Source organism: Barbatula barbatula, assembly GCF_947034865.1.
Source record: "Barbatula barbatula genome assembly, chromosome: 4".
In the NCBI taxonomy this organism is placed as follows: domain Eukaryota; kingdom Metazoa; phylum Chordata; class Actinopteri; order Cypriniformes; family Nemacheilidae; genus Barbatula; species Barbatula barbatula.
In genome coordinates, this window is record NC_136768.1 from 4,936,656 (window position 1) to 4,962,298 (window position 25,643).

Here is a 25,643-nt window from a genome sequence, read left to right on the forward strand (position 1 = left end):
TTAAAATAATAGTAAATGCCGCACTCAATTTCCCTTTAACTTGGTACAATGGTAAAGTTCATTTAGAAATTGAATCAGAAGTTGGCCACAAGAGGGCGCACTTTACATGAACAATAGTAAACAAATGCTGCACTCAAAAATTGGTGATAATTATGCCAAGATAAGTTTGTGCAAATAATTAATATTATATAATATAATGCCCAACATTTTTTATACAAATTTTGAATATAATCTCATTTGGTTTAAATTTACGACAGAATTTGGCCACAAGAGGGCGCCACTTTACATAAAAAAAAAACTAAATAAATGCTGCACTCAATTTTTCCCATTGGTACAATAGGATAGTTCATTAATACAATATAATATAATGCCTAAAATATTGTACACAAACTTAGGCTATAATCACAAATTTGTTCTCAATGTACAGTGGATTCGAATCATACATTTTAGCTTAGTCTTGTAATCGAATGGTCATCTGTCCTAAGATGTTGAGGTAGGCTGCAGCTGTCCTGCAACCCTGCTGAGGATAAGTACATTTAAAGGGTGGATGCATTCTAAATGATTTTTGTTAATAAAATTCTTGCAGGTGGTGCCATTGAGCAAGATCGGTAAAGTTTAATACTTCCCCTGATTGACATCCATCAATCAAAAAATCACTCAACACTTCACAACATATCACAGAAATTTTAATGGCGACCCAACACAGTGGTCAATTGTGGTAATTTCTATTGGCTGTACACAAATGCATGTCATCGCACAACTGTACTTTAGCACAAGTGTAACATTACTTATTTTCTTTTTTTAAATGGTTCAACTAAGCCACATCCCTTATATTTACACCAAGTCTTATAGATGTTTGTCTGTATATCTTTTGTACAATGTACAAAAGTGAAATAATAAGCTAACAAATTTGTTCAGACTCTGATCCAGCCAAAGCATGCAGGTTTTGTCTAATAGAGATGTCATAAGTTGTTCATTAGTGGAGACGGAAGAGTTCAAAAGCATGTTTAACAGCCTGAAGCAGAATAGCTAAAGCCAGGAAACACCGAGCGGTTTTTGATCCATTGACATGTCAGAACATTGGCCTCCACTTTACATTAGGCCTTAGTGAAGAACTTTCAAAGGTCCATGCTGTGTTTGACTAACAAAGGTCAGATGGGAGAGTGTTAACCTAAGTGTGGTACTTATTAGCACAAAATATCTGTGCCAAATATTGCTTTTCAAATGCGTTTAAAAAAAACCTTTGTCTTTGTGAAAACAAATGGTAACAAATTGTTTTGCAAAGTACACATATGGGTTAGATCTTCCAAATTAAATAGACACTTTATCCTTGTCTCTGTTGGTTTGACAAGCGAACACAAAGACGTCGATACAACATTATAACTTCCTTTTAACTCTGTTACACAAAATAGCAGACAGGGATTTGACAATAAATGTACTTTGTAAGAAAATAAAGTATACGAAGTTCTTTAAAATAAATCTTCACAGTTTTAAATTATTTGCATCATATAACTCCATTGTTAGCTACATATCAATAAACTATGCATTTAAATTGTTTCTTGCAAATTTTGTACGACAACCTTATCATATGAGGACGTTAACCAATATTAAAGTTATTCCATTGCTCTGAACATAAAATATCCAAACTGTACTCTTGGACAGCACTGCCAGCAAAACATTTTGGTAAGGTGCAGCATTATAAATAGTCATATATATCATATATTTCAATTATATATTTTATATATGTACTTTATATACTGTATTTGAATAAAGATTCCAAAATTGTAATATTTGGTTGAGATTTTCGGCTTCCTTTTGGAAAATATGATATATTCTGAAACATATAAAACTGTTGCTGGTAACACTAAACATCCCAGTAGTGTTTCCAACATTCCAGAGTATACGGACAAACACAGGAAAACCAGAACATGCATTGTGGCAGAAACGCTAAAACGGCTTGTTTTGAGCTGGCTTCACATTTTCACATTTAGCAAAAGCAGCAGGTGGAAACCAGGAGTATGTACATTGGTCCATGAAGGTGGCGACCAGTGCAATGGCATCTGAACACACTGTTAAACAGACTCGCAAGCAACAAAGACTTTAAAGAACACAGAGTCCTGCGTAAATGGCATTAGTCTAAATAGTTTTGCATCCACTTAAGGAAAATTAGCTCCCGTTGAATGTTGTATTTTACAAAAGTTGTAGACAGGCGGAGGACCCATGCAAACTATCGATATAGATCATTAGTTACGCCACCTCAAGGCAAGAATGATCTGCTCAGTTTTGAGTGTACCAAGCACAGTGGTAGTTTTAAGGGTCAATAAAACATGTGGGCTGAAACGAATGGAGACACTCACTGTAGCTCAGAACCTGTGGATTGGTTATCGAGAAGAAAACAATGACATTGTTTCATTGGTTGAACCGTTTGCGTTGGATCATTGTACAAAAGATGAAATGTATCACTTGTTACATCTGTCCGAGGGTAGCAAATCACTATCCTTTAAAATCGCAAAGCATTGACATCAAATACAGCTGGTATATTATTGGTCAACGACACTAAAAATTGTAATGGCTGGAAGTGAATATGAAGTGTATAAAACGCTTCCCGTTTTCAAAACTCTACGCCTAAAAATGATACCTCAACCCGACACAAATGGCTTGTAGGAAACGTAATGGTTGTTTATAACCACATGCATCATTTGCTTTAGAGATACTTGGAGAGATTCAGGGCAGGCTAACAATATCACATAAATTGGAGACTAATATCATGGTGTTGCTAAAAATATGCCTAGTGAAACCATTCACGTTGGGTAGCATGGCGACCGTTGCCGTACACAGTTTTAAGGTGTCCATCTGATCCGGCCGCATGCATGGCCGAGGCGTGATGACATCAGAGACATGGTTCCCTGGACGATAACGCTGGTCGGGTGCATTTGGCGACGTTGCTAGTATGTTCAATGAATGTCACGTAACGTAGCCCTTGAAATGGTATGAGGTTAGCAGGCTGACGTTTCTGCAACAATGAAGATGTTAGCCTGTGGAATTCAAATCGATCTTGTGGTCCTACACACATCCCGTTGGGTCCCATTCGTGTCGGTTTGATGTTTTTGAACAGTTGTGAGATAGTGGCACGCAATAATGAAGCTTTCGGTGAAACCACAATGAATTTTTGGTGAATGTGTCAGACGATGGAGCCCTTGGAGGTGGAGAGATGGATGGAGCGGATCCTCAAGGCCAGGGTTCTCTCGAGGTCGTGCAGGACATCATAAGCTGGGCCCGGGCCGGGACCTGGACCGGGGCTCTCTGCAGGAACCTCATAAAGAAGCTGCTTAAAGTTCTCCAGCTCAATCAAGAGCACCATGTTCTTCAGGAAATAGCCCTCGATGAAGGCTGCTAGCTCCAACGCCCCCAGGAACTGAGAAGGTGTGGAAAATACGTTAGGAAAATGTGACGCTTGACATTTTTAACTGTAAGAGCCTTTCACACTACTGTACACTTAACTGAGACCTTTTTTTAACCCCATTTTGTTACCTGTATTCCTGTGTGAACCGATGTTTCAAACATGCACATTTCAAAGAGAGTTTGTGCTCTGAATTATAACAGCAACAGACAACCAATTACAAACAGCCTTAACGTTTGCCTCATTAAATATTCATAAGCATCCTAGCCTGAGCTGAATTCGGTTTCAGCATCTGAAGGAGAATATTTTAATGTTAAACAGTTATATTTTTATGAATCCATTCTTTACATAAGTGGGCAACATGGAATCACAGGATAGCGTTAACCCAGGGTTAAAAAGGATCCTCGATAGCAATTTAAAATGTGGAAAGAATATCCAACAGTCATACTACACACGGACACCAAAAAGAAAAACATCTAGAAGCTAAAACTTCATTGAAGTGGTGTGCTCTTAATCATTAAAAGACTTCTCCAATTTTCTTCTAAACTTACCTTGGCATGTTTGTAAATGTCCACGCAGGTGTCGGTGGTGATGTTTTTGGAGCAGATGATTTCACAGTGTCTTTGGAGAGCGTCGAGCTGGAAGAACTTGGCAGCAGACAGAAGCTTTGAAACAGAGAGACCATCAATGAGCCAAAGGCATCAAAGCATCAAGTTTAGGACACTCAAGTGCAAACACTTAATTAAAAAGATATAAACGTTCATCATTCAGTTTTGCGTGCAAAGGTGAACCTATCCTTTTTGTGAATTCTATGGCGCAAGAAATTTCCCCTGCTTCATCAAATCAGCGCTCGCTCATTCATCACATTAAACAGGTTTTGTACACATTTCAAGTCATCGGCAATAGGTCACAGGTACACACTGCAGGCAAATACATTTGTCACTCCTTTTCTAAATATTGTACGTGTACACACAGTCCTTTCATGATTCTGCTCCTAGACCAGAAAATCAAGACAAGAGAAGGCAGAATCATGACAGACCCACGTGTTTTATGTGGAGATAAACCTATTATAGTCAATCAGGACATAATAGGCGTTCTCTCCAGTCTCGTCATTTGGCCCCGCCCCTCTCGTTCCTAGTATAGCTTTCCTCCTGTGTCTCATTACCCACACCTGCCCATCGTTATCTCCTTTGTTAGTCTCCCTATTTAATGCCCTCTTGTCTGTTGTCTTGTGCTTTTTCGTTGTTCATGTTTCCTGCCCTGTACCTATAGTTCCTTTGTTCATGGTCCAGTCAGCTGTATGTATATGTAAACTGCCTAGTGTGTTTTGTTATTTTTGCCCCCTTGTGGGAAGTGGTTGTTTTCTGTTTTTGTATTTAGTTTAGTTAGTGTTTTCCCCATTGTGGGTGTTTGTTTTGTTCTTGTTTGTTAAAGTTAATTTTTTAACCCCTTCATCCCCGCTGCCTTGCACTTGGGTTCTTCCACCACGTTCACGACACAGTTCTATTTTATCTTATGTGACAACCATATTCTACAACCTGATTTATTGCTGAAATGTGAAGTAATGACAGTTCAAATTTGTACAAAACCAAATTAAACAACTAGTGGAACCTTTTAAAAAGCTGGATTTATTCCTTAAGCCTAATGCATGCTTTTCTTTTCCAAAACCTGTAGTGTGTCCAACACCATAAAACACACCCCAAAAGTCAAGTGCCACTGTGATATCAGAAAGGTTTCGGGGCGGAAGGAACTAAGAGTAAAAAGATTATAAAGAATATTTATTACCTCCATTATTTCAGTGTTTCTGATGTGAAGTGAATCTGTACCCCCGCAGTAAAGGTACTGCATTACCAGCTGAAACACACACAGCACCACATTCCCCAAAAGTTACATCAAAACTTCTATGAAACATTTAAGACAGATCAGTTTAAAAGCCGCAACAAAACAGACATATTCTGTGGTTTAGCCGAATCGCTCGAGCTGAGATGGAATTAGAGCAGCTCAGCTCGACTGTGAAGACGTTATATGTAAATCAGAAGATTCAGACCTGAAAGATGTTGTATTTGACGTGACTGATCTCGATGCAGGTGTTCTCAGCGGCTGGTCTGTTAGAGAGCAGAGACTTAAACCTGAAGAGCAAGAGGAGATCAAGAGAAACAGTGTGAACTTCCTCTATAAGCTGTATTATAAGAGGAGCCCGGGGGCGCTTGTTAGGGGGCAACAGCGACATCTTGCATGTCTTTTAATACTATTCAGCATATGCTTGTGTTTTTCTCTACCTGAAAAATAGAAGTGTGAATGTGCTTTTAAAGAAAATTTTGGGATGTGCAATCTTCTGCTGTCTACAGAGTTTATTATTTTATATATAGAGAATCTGCAGATTGTTGGTATGTATATAGAGCGTAAATGTCGCAATATCAATGTTATATAAACAACACCCATGGTCTCCACAGCTCAACCTATTTTCAAAGGTATAGTTCACTATAGAACACAAAAGAAGATATTTTGAAGAATGTTAGTAACCGAACAACGGCGGGACCCATTCACCTCTATTGTACAGACACAAACCAATGCAAGTTAATGGGTCATTGTTCAGTTACCAACTTTCTAAATTATCTTCAAGAATTTTCAGTTTTTGGTGAACTATCCCTTTAATCGACAGCTCAGTAAATAAATAAAACAATGTCATTACATTTGTCTGTAAAACAGATATTCTCGACTGCAAAGACTGTAAAACATTGTGCCAATGGACATACCTCTGTGAAGAGGTGAATAGCAGCACTTTATGGGCATAAAAAGGTTTTCCTTCCACTAGAAACGTCACGTCGGACATCTCTTTATTATTGAGAAAATGTGGATCTGCAGGATATAACACACTGTGTTAAACTCAGAGCGTGACGTCACTAAAATACAGAAGTTTTCACTAAAGGTGTCTCCATTGTATTTCAACATTTGTCTTCATAAATATTAACGAGAGAATGTGTCCTTTTACGTCTATGTCTTGCAACACCTCATTTGAAGTCTAGATGGCACTAGCATCCCTCCAAAACTATCTGAGCTGTAATTCAATTTGAACAGAATTGAAAATGTCTTTATTGTACTTTGTATCTTCTTTCTGCTTGGAGTGAAACCATATGAGACACTTTAAGTGTCCTTGTGTGCCCTAAACTCACTGTAGTTTATTGATCGGTGCAGTGCGCTTAGCAAATGCAGTTATGAAATATATCTAACCCGCTATCCTCCGAAATACGGTAAACCATGCGAAATGAGTTGATCTGTTGTTTTTTATCCATCTGACTTTAGGTCCCATCCTCTTATTAGATTGGCTGAACTGCAAGAGTGCTTATATTAAGCACTACATTTTATTTAACTTTTGGGGACTCATTTGATTAGCCATTGTATCTAAAATGCAAGTTACCCCATAATAACTTCTTTTTTAGAACCGATATAAAAAAGCAATATTGCACTTAGAATTGGCCGCTGCGGATATGATACAACCATGAGCACAAGACTTGTTATATTGAAAATAAAGAGGCATAGCTGAGGTTCTTAACATGGGCCACAGATTGACATACTCACCCAGACGAGACGTCTGCTTCTTTTTGATCTCGGTGAGTTTGGGGATTGGGAAAGGCCCGTAGCATTGAGTAAAGATTACAGCCAGTTGCTGGCCTATCACTTCGTTCTGCGGATGTGAAACACACACAGACACACGGACACACACAGTAAAATCAGTTTCAGTGCAGTCAAGCCTACGGTAAAAGCAACACGGCATTTATGATGAGCTGTGTAATTAAAGGGTTTATCATTTTAATAACAGAATGCTGAAACTGCCGTGCTTGATGTTGACTGCCTGCTTGCTGAGAGTTATCGACTGACGCGGGGAGATAACGGTAATGGAAAACGTACGAGGATCATTACATTGTGAAGTGTTGCAAAATAATTCAAAAGGTAAACTGACAGTGAAAACAAAACAGCACTGCAATATTACAGCCGGTTCAATGCGTGCTAATACAACAATAGTCTTGGAAAAATCATTCAAATAAAAGTTGATCTTAAAATTCTGTCATCATTTACTCACCCTCTTGACATTTCAATCCTGTATTACCTTTTTCTTTTGCAAAACACAAAATAAGGTTTTTTGAAGAATGTTGGTGAACAAAAACTGTAGCCCAGGCAGGTCAATTGGGACCTAACTGTTTTCATTTAGCCACATGCTCCAAAATATTTTATTTTGTGTTCTGCAGAAGAAAGAAAGTCATAAAGGTTTAAAATGAATAGAGGGTAAGTAAATGATGACAGAATTTTCATCTTTGGGTAAACTACCCCTTCAGAGCGACAATCTCAGAACAAAGTCTGTTTAGCTTTTTGTGTTTAGTTTTTTTATTTTCTGTTGCAGGAAAATCAACATCACACAGTTTAGAGGTGAAGTGTGTCATTTTCACAAGCAAGAAATTGTTAAAATATGCATCTACATTACATCTTCTGAAAGAGGCACCTTGCTGGCTCGCAGGATCTGGAACATGAGCGGCAGCCCGTGTGTGATGAGCTCCTCTGTGTACTCATCTTCCTTGATGCAGCTGAAGTCTTTCAGCAGACCCTGGATTAGCGGTCGGCGCTGCTGCACGAAACAGGTTCGCAAGGTCTCCAGCCACGTGTGAAGGGTCCAGGGCACGCCTGCAGACCGATCAATTGATAAATAAATCAACGTGACACTTCAGAATCGTCCTGTCTGTCAACCCAGCCAAAATATTGGGCCCACCCCATCTGTCGACCTGTCAGTGTTCTGCACAATGAACTGATGCGTTGTAGTTTGGATGTATGACGGTGACTGCTGCATAGCTTTGCATAGCAAGAACCTCGAGTAATGGCATGAGATTTGGTGCTCATCACAGTTTATTTCAGCCGAGAACTGCCCACTTCTGTTTGATTTACATGTAAAGCGACAAGTCATGGTTCATTTAGTTTTTACAAGATGTTAGAGTGCAGGTTTATCAGAAACTGATTTAATCACAATAATAGATAGACATCTTAAAAATGTAGTCAAATAATGATGTGGCTGTTTTCTCAAACAGCATAGTAGGTAATCCAAAAGTAAAATCCAGAGGACAAAAATATTATTATAAATATTTTACGACAAATGTAATTATAGCGAATTAAATCAGCCAATCAGATTGTGAATGCGGGTTCCGGTTCTTTATATACTTTTTTGTAGCGTATATGTAGCTATCAGCAAAGGCACCGTGGGCGTGCCGTCTGTGGCTGAGATGAATGGCTGCGAGACAGAAGTGACTCATGCTGTGGATATGTGACTGTGGTAACGTGCAGTGGTTTTACTAACCCAGACTGCGGATGTCTATGGTAATGTCCACATGGCCATGCTCGGCACTGTGGTACATGGCCTCGCGGAGGGCCCTTAGTTTGGCCTTGCCTGTCCGGAGGGTGCCTTCAGAATGCTGCGCTCTCCTCTCTACGGCCTCCGAGCCCTCGGCTAGGATCTCCTCCAGAGACAACACGTCCCCTTTGTCCTTTTCCACTTGGGACAGAAGCTTCCGGAACACATTCCTGTAGGAATAATTGTGTGCAGCTAGTTCAGTATTTACAGCCATTTAAGTGACAGGTCCCTTTACAAGTTTGTCACTTACTCATTGTATATACTATGTTTAACCAAACAACATTGGACCCTATTGACCTTCATTGTATGGACACAAAACCACTGAAACATTTCTTAAAATATATTTTTTGGGGTGAACTATCTCTTTAAAAAAGAAAACTTTTCAAAAGATTTTCACATAGCCAGTTATTTCTTCATCATTTTGCACCATATGAGAAAAATTATTTAAACCTGAACCTCTGTGAAATACCTTGAGCGCCTTTTCATTTATGACTTCCATTTATCAATGCACCCCATGTTTTCCTTTCTTTTTAGCCGTACGTTCTGTGCTCCTGCTTACAGTTAATATACTAAATTAAAAGTACCAAGGCTTTCCATGATTAGTCTAAAAATCATATGCAACAAATCACAGTGTTGCGCGCCTCTGTAGAACTTCAAGTCCCTGGGGTGTGTACAAAGACACAGTTCTGGCTCACACCCATTCGCTGCCCTTCATTACGGATCGCCTTAATACCACAGAGGTGGGCGAGTTGGCCGTCTAACATGTTGTATTCTCATTCAAACGCAACTGTGAATTTCAATGAGCTTCTATTATGCGCTGCTGGGCATAGGTGAGACTGAATGAGTGAGCGTTCAGTCATCCATACAGTTTGGCAATGGAGAGTAATGGGGTTGGAGTTATGCTAGTGAAATATACACACTGTTGTGGCTGAATACACCAGCTAAACTTTTACGGCTGGAATTGATGGCACACCGGGGGCTCATATCTGATAGATTAAGTATCCGCCGTAAGGGTGATATATCTGTAAACAGGAATATATGTGTGCTCACAGATGTGTAATGAAAGCTAAATATTCTGTTATCAGTGGTGCTGTGGAGTCACTGGGTGCGGGTTACCTGTGTCCGTGGGATGCGGCAAGGCTGTACGAGTTCATTTCGCCCATCGGGCCTGAGGAAATCCCATTTCGATAAGTGGTGCCAATCAAAGGATCCGCGCCTCTTTCCAAAAGCAGACTGACCAGCTCAAAATTGCCTGTGAAAATGCAATGAAAAATTAGTTGATTTGGCAGATGGTATTTATACAGTGTACCTCTTTGGACCATCCTTTATTATAAGGTTTTGGGAACAACCATATTGCTACATTTGTTTCCTCTTGAATGCACCGTAAGCCACTTTTTTGAATAAATAAATGTAATAAAAAACATCATATGCATTTGTGTCTTGGGACTCAAACCTATGACCACCTTTGAGCAGGATAGCTTTTCAGCATTTATTAATCTTTGTTAAAGTCAATGCAATTGTTCATTTTAGTTCACTGTTAACTTTTGGTTTAACAAATGTACTTATAAATGCTAAAATTAACCATAATAACGTTTAATATATGCTCTAGGAATTTTGTCCAATGTTAGTTCATGATAGCTAATCCAATAACTAATGTTAACAAATAGAACCTTATTGTAAAGTGTCACCAAAAATATTTAAAGAAACCGTACAGGCCATCCCAGATTGATTTACTAATGTAAATTAGCAGGCTGTCTTGCGCACATCCACATGAAGTAAAAGAAGGGAAAGCATTTCCATATTAGACAGAAACCCGCCGGATGTTAACGCCGAGGGTAATTGACCCAACATTCAGCAAATGGGGCGTAATCAATGAGGCCCGATAAGCTCTGGATCCGATGTAGCTCAGGCGATCCCGTCCACAGCCATTTCTGTTGGATCGCACTGGCGTGTGGTTAATCCCACTTCTGGACGTTTCTGCTCAATCCGTTCAGCTCCCCGTCTGAAATTAATATTTTTTGAACAGCCCATCCCTTCTTATCATGCCAAGAAAGTCTCTATTACCACCTGACTGAAACCTGAATTATCCAACTCTTCAACGGTTGGCACGGTAAGTGTGGCAGACAGGTAATTTTCAGCATTATGCTGGAAAACACTTGGCAAATGTAAATGAATATCACTCAGGTCAATTCATATTCATAGGGCTGCCACAACACTGATTATGCGATCTCATTTGCCGGCGCGTTCCATACATCATTCTAACATGTGGAATTGTCACATTCACACTGTACGTGGAAAAAAATGCAGCTGTCGCTAGGGCTCATTAGCAGATTTGCGAAAGGCTCTTGAAAATGTTGCGGTCGCACTGCGTCTGAATTGAACTACTGCAGTCCAAAAGCAGTAGAGCCATGGAAGTACAATGTTTTTTACTCTGTGTATTTTTACAGATTCCACTCTTTATTTGATGTACTGTAAATGCATAAAGACATGTCTGTTCGCTCAGAAAGCCACGTGCTTTTTACATTTTACAAAGGTAATATACAGCAGACTCCAAATATATTTGGACACTGTAGTGTTGCTACTAGGGATGTTACAATATACCGGTACTGACAATAACCATGATGTCAAAACCACGATCATTGATAACCTGTTCATTCTTCACAACTATTTAGCACCACCCAAAATTTTGCCCAAAATCAAGGCTATGGTAACCGTGTAGTGAACATGGGATATTGTGACAGCCCTAGCTGCTACATCACATAACAAACCATAATATAAACATAAGTGGCATTTATTGTAGAAAAACCGCACACTTGCCACAACATTTCATAAAAACAGACTTGTTAGGTCTGTTTAAAAAATTATGCTATTCAAAATTAATATAATAAATTATTTGGACACCCTCTGAGACATATCGCAGATCCAAAAATACACAAAGCAGACATCAAATAGACGTGTTCCAGATATATGTGTTCCATCAGGAAAATGAATACAGAGAAAAGTTCATTTGACGTAACATATTTTGTAATCTAATCCATTTATAATCCGTTTTAATTATAATAAAAATGTTTTAGGGACCCTGTACAGAACTTTAGGGTTTGGTGGTACCTGCCGCAGATGCCAGCTGTAGAGGAGTCTCTGTGTAGTTCTCAGCACTGTCCTGAATCCCTCCCTCTACATTAGCTCGGGCGTCCAGTAAAAGCTGTTCAATATGATGAACAGGAAAAAAAGACATCAGTATAAAACAGCGCAAACACAGAACGAAAATTTGGGATTTCATTTTTATATTACAAAGACATTGGAAAATACAAAATGCTGCAATTCCATTAAATTAGCCTGCCGTGTTCCTACCGCTAAGAAACATCTTGTTTGTAGTTTCGACAACATTTTCTTAGCTCTTGATGTTTTAAGTGTGGAGCAAATAAGTGATGAATTTTGTGCGTGGGGGAGAATAACCAAAAAAGCATACAAAAAAGAAATTGTTTGCTTTATACTAAAAAAAACTAAGTGTTCCAGAAATTATACAGGAACGAAAAACAAGGAGGAGGATTTCAGTAATAGTACATCATCTCCTGCTGGGAATGGGTGCTTCTGGAAGATTGAGCACCTCATGAAATATCACCTTGCATTTCCGTTTTCCTGGATGAGCTATATAAGTGGACCTTAGTAGGTCACCGGATTCCACAGTTAAAGTTTTGTTTAAAAAAAGTGGAAAAACACCTTGTTTTCTCTATAAATATTCTTCTACAAAGCGCAGAGTCAATAAACTGGCCTCTATCTTTTCTCTATATTGTCTTTGACATTTATGGCCTATTCCCGATTTTTTTATTTTATATATTTTTTCCAGTAAATTTTTTAACTATTAGATCAATTTACTTGAGAAGCAAAGCAGTTCTTTCCTCACTGCCATTGATTTTAAACGGAAAACAAGGCAAAATTATTCATTTTAAAAGGCAAATATCTCATAACTAATCCACTAAATCAGGATGATCACATGCCGCCTGCACCAGTCTACAAAGGGGACAACATCAGACGTTTCTTTTGCCATTATTATGATGAGGGCGTCAGCGTCATAATATTAATTCAGGAAAGTGCACAGGTAAGATATCGAATCATTCACAGCGTCACTACCTGCACGATAGGCACGTGTCCGTGCAACACGGCGAACGTTAGTGGAGTCCCCTGCCTGGTGTCAGGATAAACTGACGGGTGCTTGTGTAGTGAGCTGGGCACCTGGAGATCACACAGGTGAGGTTCAGGGAGAGAAAAATTCAGCCATTACTGTATATACCAGAACACTAGATTGAACTGGGGAATATTAGGAGTTACGAGAAAGAACAAGGGAAGAAAATGAATGAATGGATGAATGAGAGGCTGAGCGGAAAGTCGGAAAGTTCTCCAGGTTAATTCGAGTGAAGAGAAGAAGCAAGAGTCTGTGTTTGTTTCGCTCTCCAAACCCCTTTTCCCAAGCAACCCATGTTAATCAATACCGAGAGTTGATGTTTGTTCGCTCCCCTTCGACGACACCTACGCCGTTGATAAAGTCAAACTCCTGACCGCGGTTACAGTTTTACAAGCGTTAGGCACTAGTTTCATTGTTTTCGTAGCGATGAAACACAGACGGCAGGAAGAATAATTGGCAGAGGGTTCAGACACTAGAAGAGTAAGCACCGTGACTCATGAACAAAGCACCAAACGCAGGCTACAAAAACTAGACTTGCTTACTGACATAGTCCGTGTAAAAAAAAAACAGCTGTGAATGTCTAGCCAAACGTGACCTTTCGGAGCAAACCGTTTGGGTGGGAACAGGGTTAAACAATTATTTGCAAGAAACTAGGTAGCATTAGCTGGGAAATAAGCGTCTGCCCACTTTCTCTAACCATGAGCTATTTGTTAAACAATCACATTGCGTGTGTGTTTGGTGCTTTGTGCCCAAGTCAACGACTCCATGTAAAGATGCACAAAAAGAGTAAAATGAAGAACACAAGAGGTAAAACAGCACAACATCATACATCTACAGTAACTTATAAACACACAGACTGTCAATAGCACGTTCAGGTTATTTTTCACACCCCAAAATAAAAAAATATAAAGTATTATAATATTATACTAAAATATTATTTGTAGTAAGAAAATAATGCCTTTTTGGGAACATTTGTATATTTTGGATTGTGGCATTTAGGGCATCACATTTCCTCCAAAAATTCTCATTACAGCAATGCAAAGATATTTTAGTAATACGGTAAAAAATACTGATTATAGTAATGAGAATTATCTTTGCGAGGAATGAGAATTATCGTCCATGTGCATTGAGTTATAGGAATTGTGTGGGACTATTTGCTTAATTATTTGCTTATTGAAAATGTTGCAACTGTTTCTGTGCCACACGAAACCTTGACTCAGCCTCCACAGAAGCAAAAATATATTCATGCTCCTAAAATAGGCTTTATGCAAAATATCCTGAACATGTTCCTGACAGGTTTTAAAAAATGTACCCCCGAGTCAAAACCATGAAATGTTTCGTTTAAGTTGACCAATTCACAATTTTTAAATTAGTAACTTAAAAAAAGTTATAACACACTTTTGACCTCAGTGTACAATCTGTTCGGTGTAGCTACTAATCTTATTTTTCATCTTAAACAGAAAACAAATTATGAAATCAATCTTAAATCTTAATGCAAATAAACTCCAATATCGTGTCTTATTTGCTTGTCAATTTGTTAAATATTCACAAATAAATTGTGCCATTGCGGCCTCAGATGTTTTAAGTAGACACACCCACAGAGACAACCACAATGGACAACTACAAGTTCATGCAAAGAGCATTGTAAACAGGACAGAGAGATGAGTTAGACTTTTTAGAGTAAATACTAACTTTTAAGTAATAAATACTCACCTCGCTGTTAATGTCGGCACCAGCATCCAGCAACATCTGTACCATGGCTTCATCTCCACGAACGCACGCGTACATGAGTGGGGTCATGCCCTGAAAAACACACACTGAATGAGTGCTGGCGACATATGCCAATGTAAGAGCTCACTGCCTAAGCACGAGTTACAATGCAGGGCCATTGAACGAAAACCCCCTTTGAAATAAACTTCTAATGTGGGCCTTATAATGTCTTTAAGCCTCCACTTCAATGGAATGAGTGGATCGGTAAACTTTATAGACGATGGTGCATTAAAGCACTTTAAAGACAAAGTAATACATACTCATTAAATCTACATAGATAATTCACTCAGATGCATCGGCGTGCGAAGGAACATAAAGAGACAATTAGAGAAAGGAGCAGTTTAACAAAAAACTGTCATATGGATTACATTATGGCGCTATCATTTTTCGGCCAACATCTAGCTGAATATTTAGTTTTGAGTTTGACAGAAGAAAGCTGTGTTTTGAAAAACAAGTAGTAGAATGACTACCTCTATATTACCATCTCTCCAATTGTATTTTTTACTTGGGTACGTATCTTCACGTGGGTTGAAGTCAAATGATGTGAAACATTTCTGGCATAATCTGACAAACTGGCTTAATCCTACATGAATCATTTTTTATATACTTTCTTAACAAGGTTGTGGTGAGGAAGTCGGGACGAGAGGCGCTTTGGACAATCACTTAGATATCTTAGTACAGTCAACAAAATCTTTGTTGGTACCACATTCAGACTAATTCTTTGTTCAAGTTACTTTATTACCTTTTTTGGAGAACAGTTTGAAGTTATATTTTTACAGTGAATAAAAAGGTTCCGCAGCAAGATTCACAGCTCACTATTGTTCCTGTATTACTAACTCGAGAGCTCTGCAAAGAACATATTCCATATAAAAGCTGATTCATTTCACCATAAGTACAGTATAATCGCCAGCGTGATGTTGCCATGTTCAGAACATCCAAAAATGTCCTCTTTCCTCACATTCCCCACGTTCCTGCCATATCGCCTCGATTTTACATGCGAGACTAATTCACTTTGTCATTACTGTCGTGTCGGTGTCATTCTTTGCGTTGAGCGGCTGTGATATTCGTGACAATAACATTCCCTCTGCGCCTGAATATGGATGACACTCTTTCATTTATAATACATGTGTCATGACTACTGTCTGGGTGGATTCTTACTACAAAGATCAGCTCAGATTCAAAGCGCTTTTTCTCATTTAAAGGTCACGCCACGGATTTTTACATTTTCTCAGCCTCTAAATGTTACTTCGGGTCATGTTTTTGCTTCGCACGTAGCGATATAATAATATAAGGAACTGTAATTTATTGTTGAAGTGAGGCACGCGGCAGAAATGTAATTTGGATCACCTCAAATATTTTATGCATGAGACGCAATGCAGTCATGACTGAGACAATGGAAGGTGTCTGTTAAATCCAGATGTATGAAAAATTTTTAAATCACGAGTAACTGTGTCATTTATATAAGCAGTAATTATGGTACAAGGTGACTCACTTAATTAATGTTAAATTGTATCATAATCATTTTTGTGGAGCTTCTTGTAATTGTATGTTGTTGTTGTTGTTGGTATACCAATTAATTATATTCAATTTAATATGACCAGCATCGATTCATTTTATTTACTGATTGAAGATGCTAAGCATGCAGACTTGTATATTTTTCTCTGACGTTCAAATACTCTTTTGCTTCAGATCAGAGTTTTCAATGCTTTGGTTTATCACTTCATACTTTTCATTATGGATTTTTTTAATTCCCTAGTTGGGAGAAACTGAAATCGACAACTATAGAATCAAGGTCACTGCATGAGCTCTATTGAAGAATCTTGACATTTTTTATAAAAGATGCCCTGATCAAAGTCAACAGAAGAAAACAAAACTGACCAGGTTCACTTTCATTAAAACGTGTTCCTGGTCGGACTGCATTATTAATCTGTGCAGTTAATATTTTTGAAACATTCATAGTAAATGAATTCATAGTACCATTCATCACTGTTTTGATTCATATGCCCATTGTCTAGTAAAATCTACATAGAATAATCTAAGTGTATAAAGGTCTGAGTGGTACTGTATATAAATGTCTGCTGTGTGTGTGAGTATCTCAATGCTTCTGACCTGTTCACTCATACTGTTAATACCATCTGGTCCGAGCAGGTTGACTGCTTGTTTGACCAGGTCAGTCCGTCCGCAGTTGAGCATCCGGAAGCCCAGATCCTGCAGGAATTTAGCTTCTGTGGAGGCTGAGTCAAGGTTTCGTGTGGCACAGAAACAGTCGTCCGCTCTGTCAAGAGAAGAAGGCAATGTGGACACCACATACACACTTTTACATCAACAATGCTTGTATAATAACGAAAGTATCCTTTAACGTTAATAAACAAAAATGCAACGTTCATTATCATTGCTATACCAGAAGCAATTTCCAAGCTCAGATAAATAACAGACTTTTACTGATTGACCTGCTTTCACTTCAAAAGATTGTTGCCATGGGGAAAAAAGAAGCCTTGAATTGAACGGTTGTTTATTTGGCAAGATAAACCACATCTGTCAGGGTAACAGCATGCATCTGAAACCAACCCTTCAAAAGCTTTTACACAGCAACACCAGTGCTTGTCAATAGGGAATAAAAAGAACTTCGTAATGAATTTAGCTATTTGTATTAGGTCAGAAAAATGCTTTTCAATAAATTACCAACTGTTAATTAGGACATTTTATAAGGACACTGTTTTCATTTTATGTATTTAATGACACAACATTCCCAGCGTACTTCAGCTGCCGTGGCTCACAGTCCACCCCGGGTAACAGGAGTCTGGCTGCCTGTCGCACATCATCGCTGTCTACCGAGTAGCTTCGGCGGTGCTCTGTGTGTGCCACGGCCACCCTGATCCACTCCATCAGAGGAGGCAACACCAGGAACGGCCTGCGGGGGCAGCAGAAAGACACATTTCAGTGGGTGTGACACGACAGGCCACCTACAATACCTGGTGAACATATGGAGTTAAGACAGTAATCCACTGACGTAATGGACATTTTTTGGCACAAAATGATTTCACATTCAAAATCTTGAACTTGTTTCACAGAAAACACTGTTATTTTGACAGATGAGTCTTAATGCAAATAAATACAACCAACTGTGAAGGGACACTCCACTCCAAAATCTATATTCTTTCATGAATTACTTCTCCCAAAGAAAGATATTCGGATCATAATTGACTACCATAGAAGGGAAATGTTTTATTGTAGTCAAAGGTGCCCTAGAACTGTTTGCTTTCCTAAATCTTCAAAATATCTAATTTTGTGTTCAACAGAACCAATATTTTTCCTATGGTAGTCAATGATCTCCCGGGAATTGTCAGTTGCTGACATTTTCCCAAATATCTTTCTTTGTGTTCATTAGAGCAAAGAAATGTATACAGATTTAGAACAACTTTAGGGTAAGTGAATGATGACAGAATTCATTTTTTAGGTGAGGTTTCCCTTTTAATGCAGCTATTTATGTGCAATACAGGCTGAACTGCATCTAACCTGCCTTCACATTGACTTCTCAAGGACTCAACTCCAACTGTGAGTTTCAATGCTGTTCTTTGGAGTTCAGAGTTTGTATGACACATAACTGCAATCGAGTTTCAATGATCATTATGAATAACTTGTTTGTTGAAAATATTAGCCTGAATCATATCTGACGAGATAACCAGCTTAGTGTACAACTGCTTTGTGAAATGGGTTTGGCTTTATGGGTTTAAAGTGTAGTAAAACAATGACACAAGTTTTGTCCGCCTACACAACAACACTGCAAATGCTAGTTTTTGTGTCATACTTGCTAAGAAGCGTGCAGTGTGTGGGCGAGGACATGATATACTCATTTTTGAAGAGGACAAAATCATGCTTAATTAAAATTTTACGTAGTAACACATTAGTGTTTCTTTACAACATAAATAATCCATCCAACATCCTAATCGAGATCAGCTAAATTTTGCAAGCTTGGGCTTCCTCCACATTATTAAGATTCATACTTAAGAAGTTACAATAGTAGTTATTACAGCTATAAAAAATGGAGGTGGAATTTAGCAGCAGCCAAAAGTAATGACTTAAAAACGATCTAATGTTTTGTCAACTTTTGTCCACAGCTCTGCACACACTTTGTCTCAACCAACATAAGAAATTAAAGATGAAAACATAAAGAATTCACCTGGGATGCTTTATAAAACCATACAGAACGTTTCATGTACAGTATAGTATTGTGGGCTGTTTTTCCTTCCCTAAAAAATGTGCATTATGAAAAAGAAAAAAATCTTACAATTTCTAAAGAAATTTGTGTATGAAATATATTCATCTACAAAGCTACAAGCATTTTTGCATAAGCCTTTAAATAATATGACAGAGTTCATGAAAAACATTTCTCTAATGTGTGTCCAAATGTTTGACTGGTAATACCTCTGTTCATCTAACCCGTGTTTTACAGCCGGCTTTGAACAATCCACACTCTTCCTCTCTGGACACCTACCTACCGCAAACAGGCCTGCCAAGAATTCCAGCTCCGCCCTTAACAAACCGCAATCCCTTCTCTGTTTCTCTTTCGCCTGACTAATGTGCTTCTTCCCTCCCTTTGAAAAAATGTTAGAAGAGAGCAAGATGCTGTTCTCATTTCACTCCGGAGTTGAAACCACATCTGGCTGGAGAATGTTACATTATTTATGTTACATGAATTTTGTCAACTCAAGCATTGAGCGGAGGAAGGGAGGTTCCCTGTCGGTCTCTAGTTCCAAAAGTTCCCCTGAAAATCCTAGAGTCTAAAATATTTTGTTGAATTACAACTGGCACATTTACAGTATACTGTATATCTAACTACAGTATAACATTTCCTTGAAGTTTTCCAAATATTGTGTTATTTATAATGGTAATTATACTGCAGTATAACTTTGAGCGTTTATGAACTATGAGCCTTGCCTTTTTTCCCCTTTTTTGTTCTACAGCATTTGAATAGTGTTGATGAAATGCCAATGAGCACATCAACAAAAGTTTGCTCAACCGTATAGTCATAAATCCAAACCTGAACCTCTCTGCACCCGAGATTCACTCTGAATAGTTTTTCTTCCTCCACCCCTTTTCGGTCCAGCTCCACTCATTTTTATTCCTGTCCTCACCTACCATCCATTTTATTTTTGTCTGTCTTTTTCCTACATCTTTTTTCTCCGCTCCCATCTTAGTCTTCACTGGTAAGAAATGAATAAAATACAGCAGATTCTCTCTGGGGAGCCAGACAGCCTGCCGATTCACCTATTCTGTCGGGCATGGCATGGCCCTCCTACAGGGTCCTCGGAAGGGGACTTTTTATCTCATGTGAGTGATGTGAGGCAGTGTAGGAAAAGATGTCCCGATGGATTTATCAGTGTGCAGGATTCTGAACATATCTCCACTCGATTAACGCTCTTCCATGTCGCTCTTCACTAAGAGTCAAGAGGTTGTACTGTATCTCCATTCTACTTAGACGCTATTTAGGGGAATTTTAGATTGAATGGGAATAACCTGCTCCCTAATGTTAAGGTTGTGAATTGGACTATTGAGCTTAGTGTCAATGCGGGAGTCTGACGTATTTTAAAGAAAACTAGTGCATGTACAGGTGCATGCAAAGAGTGCCAACATCACCAAGTATATATGTAAATTATATGCTGCTTTTCAGGAAATAAAAAAAAGTACTTTAATTTTTTTTATCAAGCACCTTTTAAGACGTCTTATTTTTAATGGTTAAATATTTGCTAAATCCATTTACAAACATAAAGGGTGAGTAATAATAATGATTCATAGCAAAATATTTAATTTATGAAATATCATATTTCAAATATGGAGGTACAAGGAAGGAAATCAGCGATATGGTAGAGACTGATGTGGAAAATTTGAACATCAAATCAGACGCCTTTTTACATTTTTCATTAAAAATGTATATACAACTTTGTATTCATGTTGTATAGTTGTGCTGGGTGTGTAAAGCGAAGCTCAGCTTTGTAAAATATTTAGGGGGGCTTGACAAAACATTTACAAACATGTTAAAACTTCTTGAATGCTTTTATTTTTAAATGTTTTGTATTATCAAATAAAACCCATTTTCCTTGAATAAATTTGCTCTGCTATATTTATAACTGCAATATTGTAACTTGTATTGTTCTAATGTACAGTATATATATTCTGACCTTTCAGTATGAAGGGTGATTTTTGATGGTTCTACATTCGGGTTCTCCCACTCCATCTGAGGACAGTGCATGAAGTAGCAGAGCGTGTAGAGGGCTTCTGGTTCCCAGTGTACCGTCCCAGTGCGGTTCTGGTGTACTGGTGTTCCGTTGCTGGGATTCTTGATGTGAAGAGGCTGAAGGTGATGCATGGCGCGTGACACCAGTTCACCTATAGGGGGCAGGAGAGATGTGCTTTAGCTTAGGTGAATGTGTGTCTACAACAATGCCGTCACGGTCATGGCTTGATGTTAAAGAAAATGCATATGACAGGAAAAGACAGGAAAGCTCTTAGACATGGACTAAAAGTGATGCAGAGACACATGGCATGTATGACAGGTAGACATGCATAACAGACGGGAATGACTGTCTTCTCACGACAATCTGGCACAGGGGTAACATGATAAAACTGCTTGTTAGGTGGAGGGGAATCTTGTCAAATATTTCACAAATTTTCTCCCAATAAACCTTGAGAGTACAGCTTAAATTTAGAGCAATTTCACCAAGAACATGAAAGCATGAAAATATGCAGTTCTTCCCAGTGCCAGGTGCTTTAAATCTCATTTCCACACACTTGAAGCATGAAGTGTCTTCACCTGTTGGCAATCCATCAAACTCCTGAGGATGCACCTGTGTCAGTGTCTCAAAGTGTGCACTTCACGTTACACAGTATGCAGTGTGTCAAATGAGCGGGCTGTACAAATACTCAGCCCTCGTATTTGAGCGTGATAGACAAATGAATACATTTGTAGTTTAAAGTAGTTTCTTAGATATCATTATTTTCAACCAGTCATCTCGGCAAAAGAAAAGAAAAATGTAATTGGAAAGCTCACACTCGCAGTACACACACATACAGCAAAATTACTGACCCTGCAAACAACCTGCGTCCTGGCGATCTTTCATACTCAAAGGTGAGTATGTGTTGCTGCTTTTCATTTTATTGGATGAAGCAACATGGCAGAAGCTGTGAAAAAACACTCTCTTACACTAACACAAATATTTCATTTCTCTGGCTTTGACACACACACACACACACACGTCTCGCACACAGCTACACAAAAACAGCCCTTGCGAATGATAAAAAAACGAGGCATCCTATTAAGAGCAAAAAAATTGGAGCTACATGAGGAAGACAACAAGCTGAACCGATAAAAATACAGTAATAGAGGCAACCAGGACAGAATGTAAATCTGGCGGCACTTTTGTAATTCAAGCACCCGAGCTTGAAATGTGGTATCCCTAAACAACACAATCTAATGCATTTTACTGAGCTCAACAATGTGAGTGCCTTAAAAAGATTCAGAGAACGAAGTTTAAGGGAAAGTTTGTCCGTACCTGTAAGAAAAATAAGTCACAAATGAGATCTCCATTATTTCTCCTACACATCTCCTAAAAACTTCTGGCTTAAGTATCCTGCATCTCTAATTCTTTCATGCCAAATCTACAATCAAAAGTCAATATCATTGAACATTACAATATGAATCAAACATTTCTGATCAAATTTACTCATATTCAGATTTTTGCCTTTAAAATCTATATTAGTTTTACAGCTCCATCACCTCCATATTTGTTTCTGCAATAACTTTTACTAAGCAATTTGAAGAGAAACATCAAACACTGTGTCTACACCGGACGTGTACTGTAAAGCACCTCTAGAACACATGAGTTGGTGAGGAACACAGCTGCTGGACACTGGAGTGTGAAGACCTCTGCATACCTATAATACATACTGCTGCTGTGATTTATAGCAGCTGACTTTTACCTAGAAACTAAGACCCAAGGATCAGAACAAATTCGACAGTTCTGTCATAAAATAATAAGAAAGAGACTAAATCAGACATATGGCTCTAGACCAGCTGTTACGATTTGATCATAATTATAGATCAGAACATCAGAGTTGGAACCTAATGGAGTATAAAATGTCAGGTTGTCTAGTAGGGCAAACTTTCTATTTTCTAGAATACCAACCTCACAGCCTTTAAATTCTTTTCAGTCTATGCTTCCCATAGGGCATCAATTTGAAAACGTTTATTTGTTCAGTCCTGTGAAGCAGTCATGTGATCAATTCCACCTTCATTATTATACTTTGTGTCTATTTTGATATCACAATATATCTGATAAATAGCACAATTGAAAATATATGAAATGCAAATCTATGATTGAAAATGAAGAGTATTTTCTAGATGCTCAGACCCCTTCATCATAATAAAACCCACACCAAAACCGCTGTAGCGTTTAGCAAGGATCCCTCACAGTTTCTTCTGAGAATATAAAGTCTGCACTTGAATCATGGGCAGCACAACTTCCAACACCCTTGCTGATGGATGGCAATGTTGACCCTCATCCCCACACAAGTTAAGACACTTCAAACTCCACAAATGAGGATATTAATAAGGCTACTTTCTTTCAAACCAACCCTCCAATTATAGGTCCACAAATTCCCCTTTTTACTCTCATCCCTATTTTGCCGGCGAGAAGCAGTCAACTCGAATGACGGATCCTCGACATGGCCTTCTTTAGTCTAATTGCTCTTTTGCAGCTGATGTAGTTTGGAGTGTGTCAGAAGAGCCGAGAGAGCGCAGGCATTTTCACGTCATTATACATTGCAGTAATTATTCTCCGGTCGTTCCCGAAAGGCCTCCCAGGCACACCTGCATAAATCATGAAGAATGACTTGGAAATCCCATTCTTCTCTTTCCAGAAGATGCAGTATTAAGAGGTGTAATTATGAGGAACGGATCACGCCCCCGTCGAATATGACTCTGCAGAGACGCCCCGCGAGCCCATCCACTCATCCGAGCAAGAACGATATTGAGGCGAAATGTAAAGTTTTCTTTTATTACTTGCTGTGCTGATTTGCATAATGCTGATAGAGAAGGGAGTGTTCGCAGTCAAGATGGTACAAAATTAAGATATTTTGCCTTTGTTTATTACTAGTTTTTTTTTAAGTTGAGGAATTGTCAAATTAAAAAACTTGCTCCGCATCTGAAACTACTTTTCTTTTGCTGACATCACCGTGCACTCTTATTATTTTACCCCTCAACACCAACAACCTGTCTCCATTCTTAAATCGACTCTTCAAGATCCGAATCAACCAAGCCTATTATTTCATTCTTTTATTTGTTAAAGTCATTTTCGTTTTAATACAAAGGTTTGCAAATGCAATTTCAAGTTGACTTTGAAATAATACTAACAATCGAATGGAAGGTGACTTTCGATGAATTGCTGAATCTTAAGTAGGTTTCAATCTAATAACGAAGAATGAAAACACAAAGCTTCAAAGAGCCACTAAAGGACAAAGTCAAAGCAGAAACACTAACTGTGTCCCCTTTTCTTCCTCTCTGCCCTTTTAGTGTCAAAAAGCATAGTCCTTTTGAAGCTTATTTCAGAAGTGTGTACTGATGGCATCATGGAGGCTCTCTACAGACAACTCACAGTGACCTTATGAAGAAATACATTTACAGTAAGAACACATCACTTTCGTGTTTTATTAAATATATCTTATTTGTTGGAACTTTACCCTAAGAGGGATAGTCCACCCGAAAAATATAAATTCTTTCATTATTTACGCATATTCATGTCATTCCAAATCTGGATGACTTTCTTTCTTTTGCCAAACAGGAAAGAAGGGGATTGCAGGATATTTTGGGTGAACTATCACTAAATTAATTTAGCAGACACTTGAATCCAGAGTGACAAATGAGAAAGCATTTAACATTTTGTCCATGAAGCCAAAATTAATCATTGGAATACATTAAGGACAGAACTGAAGCCACAGGAAAGATTATGAACAGATAGATAAAACTGATCAAATTGACAGAGTAGGTAAAAGGGTTGCAAATTTAGCCAAAATTAAAGGGACAGTTCTCCCAAAAATGGCAATTCTGTTATCATTGAAACAAGTAACTTGGTTTAAGTACCTATTGTATTATTGCTCATCTATGACATATCGATTTATTGATCCCTGAAATTTCTGTAAGTCACTTTGGATAAAAGCATCTGCTAAATGACTAAATGTAAATGATAAACACAGAGAAAAATATTTGGAAAATGCTTGTAACCAAACAGTTCTTGAAAAAATGCCATGGAACTGTTTGCTGTCCTACATTCAACAAAACAAATAAAAATTTCCTACTATGGTTGTCAGTGGTGGCCAAGAACTGTTTGATTACAAGCATTCTTTCAAATATCTGTCTCTGTGTTTTTATCATAACAAAGAAATGCATACAGATTTGGAACAACTTGAGGGTAAACTAAGCTAATTTTCATAACGGTGCCATTTTACGTTAGATATGTTACATTTTGTTCTTACAACAAAATCATGGGATTTGAGCCTTTAATACTTTAAATACTTTAAAAAAAGGCAATGGACATCAATTGTACATCATTTGGAAAAGGAAGTGGTTTACAATGACCTTAGACCAATTACAATACACAGTTGATCAAATACATCATCCATTTTATTCCTCGGTTTTGTCTAACTGCTTTTTGTTTATATGAAAATATTGTTGTCTCTTTCCATCAGTGATTCCGCTGATGACTCGAGATCAAAGCTGACGTTGATCTACCCATCAGCAAGTCAATCTGAAAGAGATGACGGGCGCTGAATCCCAGGATACGCTTGACTAGGCAGCAAATGTGTCATTGAAACAGGTGACTTCATTTAAGAGTCACACACAC

At 38.3% G+C, this 25,643-nt stretch overlaps 1 protein-coding gene across 2 annotated transcripts in view; it reads right to left on the minus strand.

Annotated features, from left to right (window-relative positions):
- Nucleotides 1–674: 674 nt before the first annotated feature.
- The window catches only part of btbd11a (BTB (POZ) domain containing 11a), a 95,938-nt gene continuing 70,969 nt past the window's right edge, over nucleotides 675–25,643 (minus strand). Inside the window, exons 3-17 of one of the 2 annotated variants that reach the window (XM_079455430.1) lie at nucleotides 20,928–21,135; nucleotides 17,507–17,659; nucleotides 16,858–17,023; nucleotides 14,692–14,781; nucleotides 12,927–13,028; nucleotides 11,904–11,997; nucleotides 9,912–10,047; nucleotides 8,742–8,965; nucleotides 7,899–8,077; nucleotides 6,980–7,085; nucleotides 6,157–6,259; nucleotides 5,448–5,529; nucleotides 5,186–5,254; nucleotides 3,952–4,065; nucleotides 675–3,415 (exon numbers count right to left, since the gene is read on the minus strand). In XM_079455430.1, coding sequence (XP_079311556.1) covers nucleotides 3,182–3,415; nucleotides 3,952–4,065; nucleotides 5,186–5,254; nucleotides 5,448–5,529; nucleotides 6,157–6,259; nucleotides 6,980–7,085; nucleotides 7,899–8,077; nucleotides 8,742–8,965; nucleotides 9,912–10,047; nucleotides 11,904–11,997; nucleotides 12,927–13,028; nucleotides 14,692–14,781; nucleotides 16,858–17,023; nucleotides 17,507–17,659; nucleotides 20,928–21,135 — 2,060 coding nt within the window. In that variant the 3' untranslated portion in view covers nucleotides 675–3,181. The remainder of the gene's footprint in view (nucleotides 3,416–3,951; nucleotides 4,066–5,185; nucleotides 5,255–5,447; nucleotides 5,530–6,156; nucleotides 6,260–6,979; nucleotides 7,086–7,898; nucleotides 8,078–8,741; nucleotides 8,966–9,911; nucleotides 10,048–11,903; nucleotides 11,998–12,926; nucleotides 13,029–14,691; nucleotides 14,782–16,857; nucleotides 17,024–17,506; nucleotides 17,660–20,927; nucleotides 21,136–25,643) is intronic. The other variant, XM_079455431.1, reaches the window with a different exon arrangement.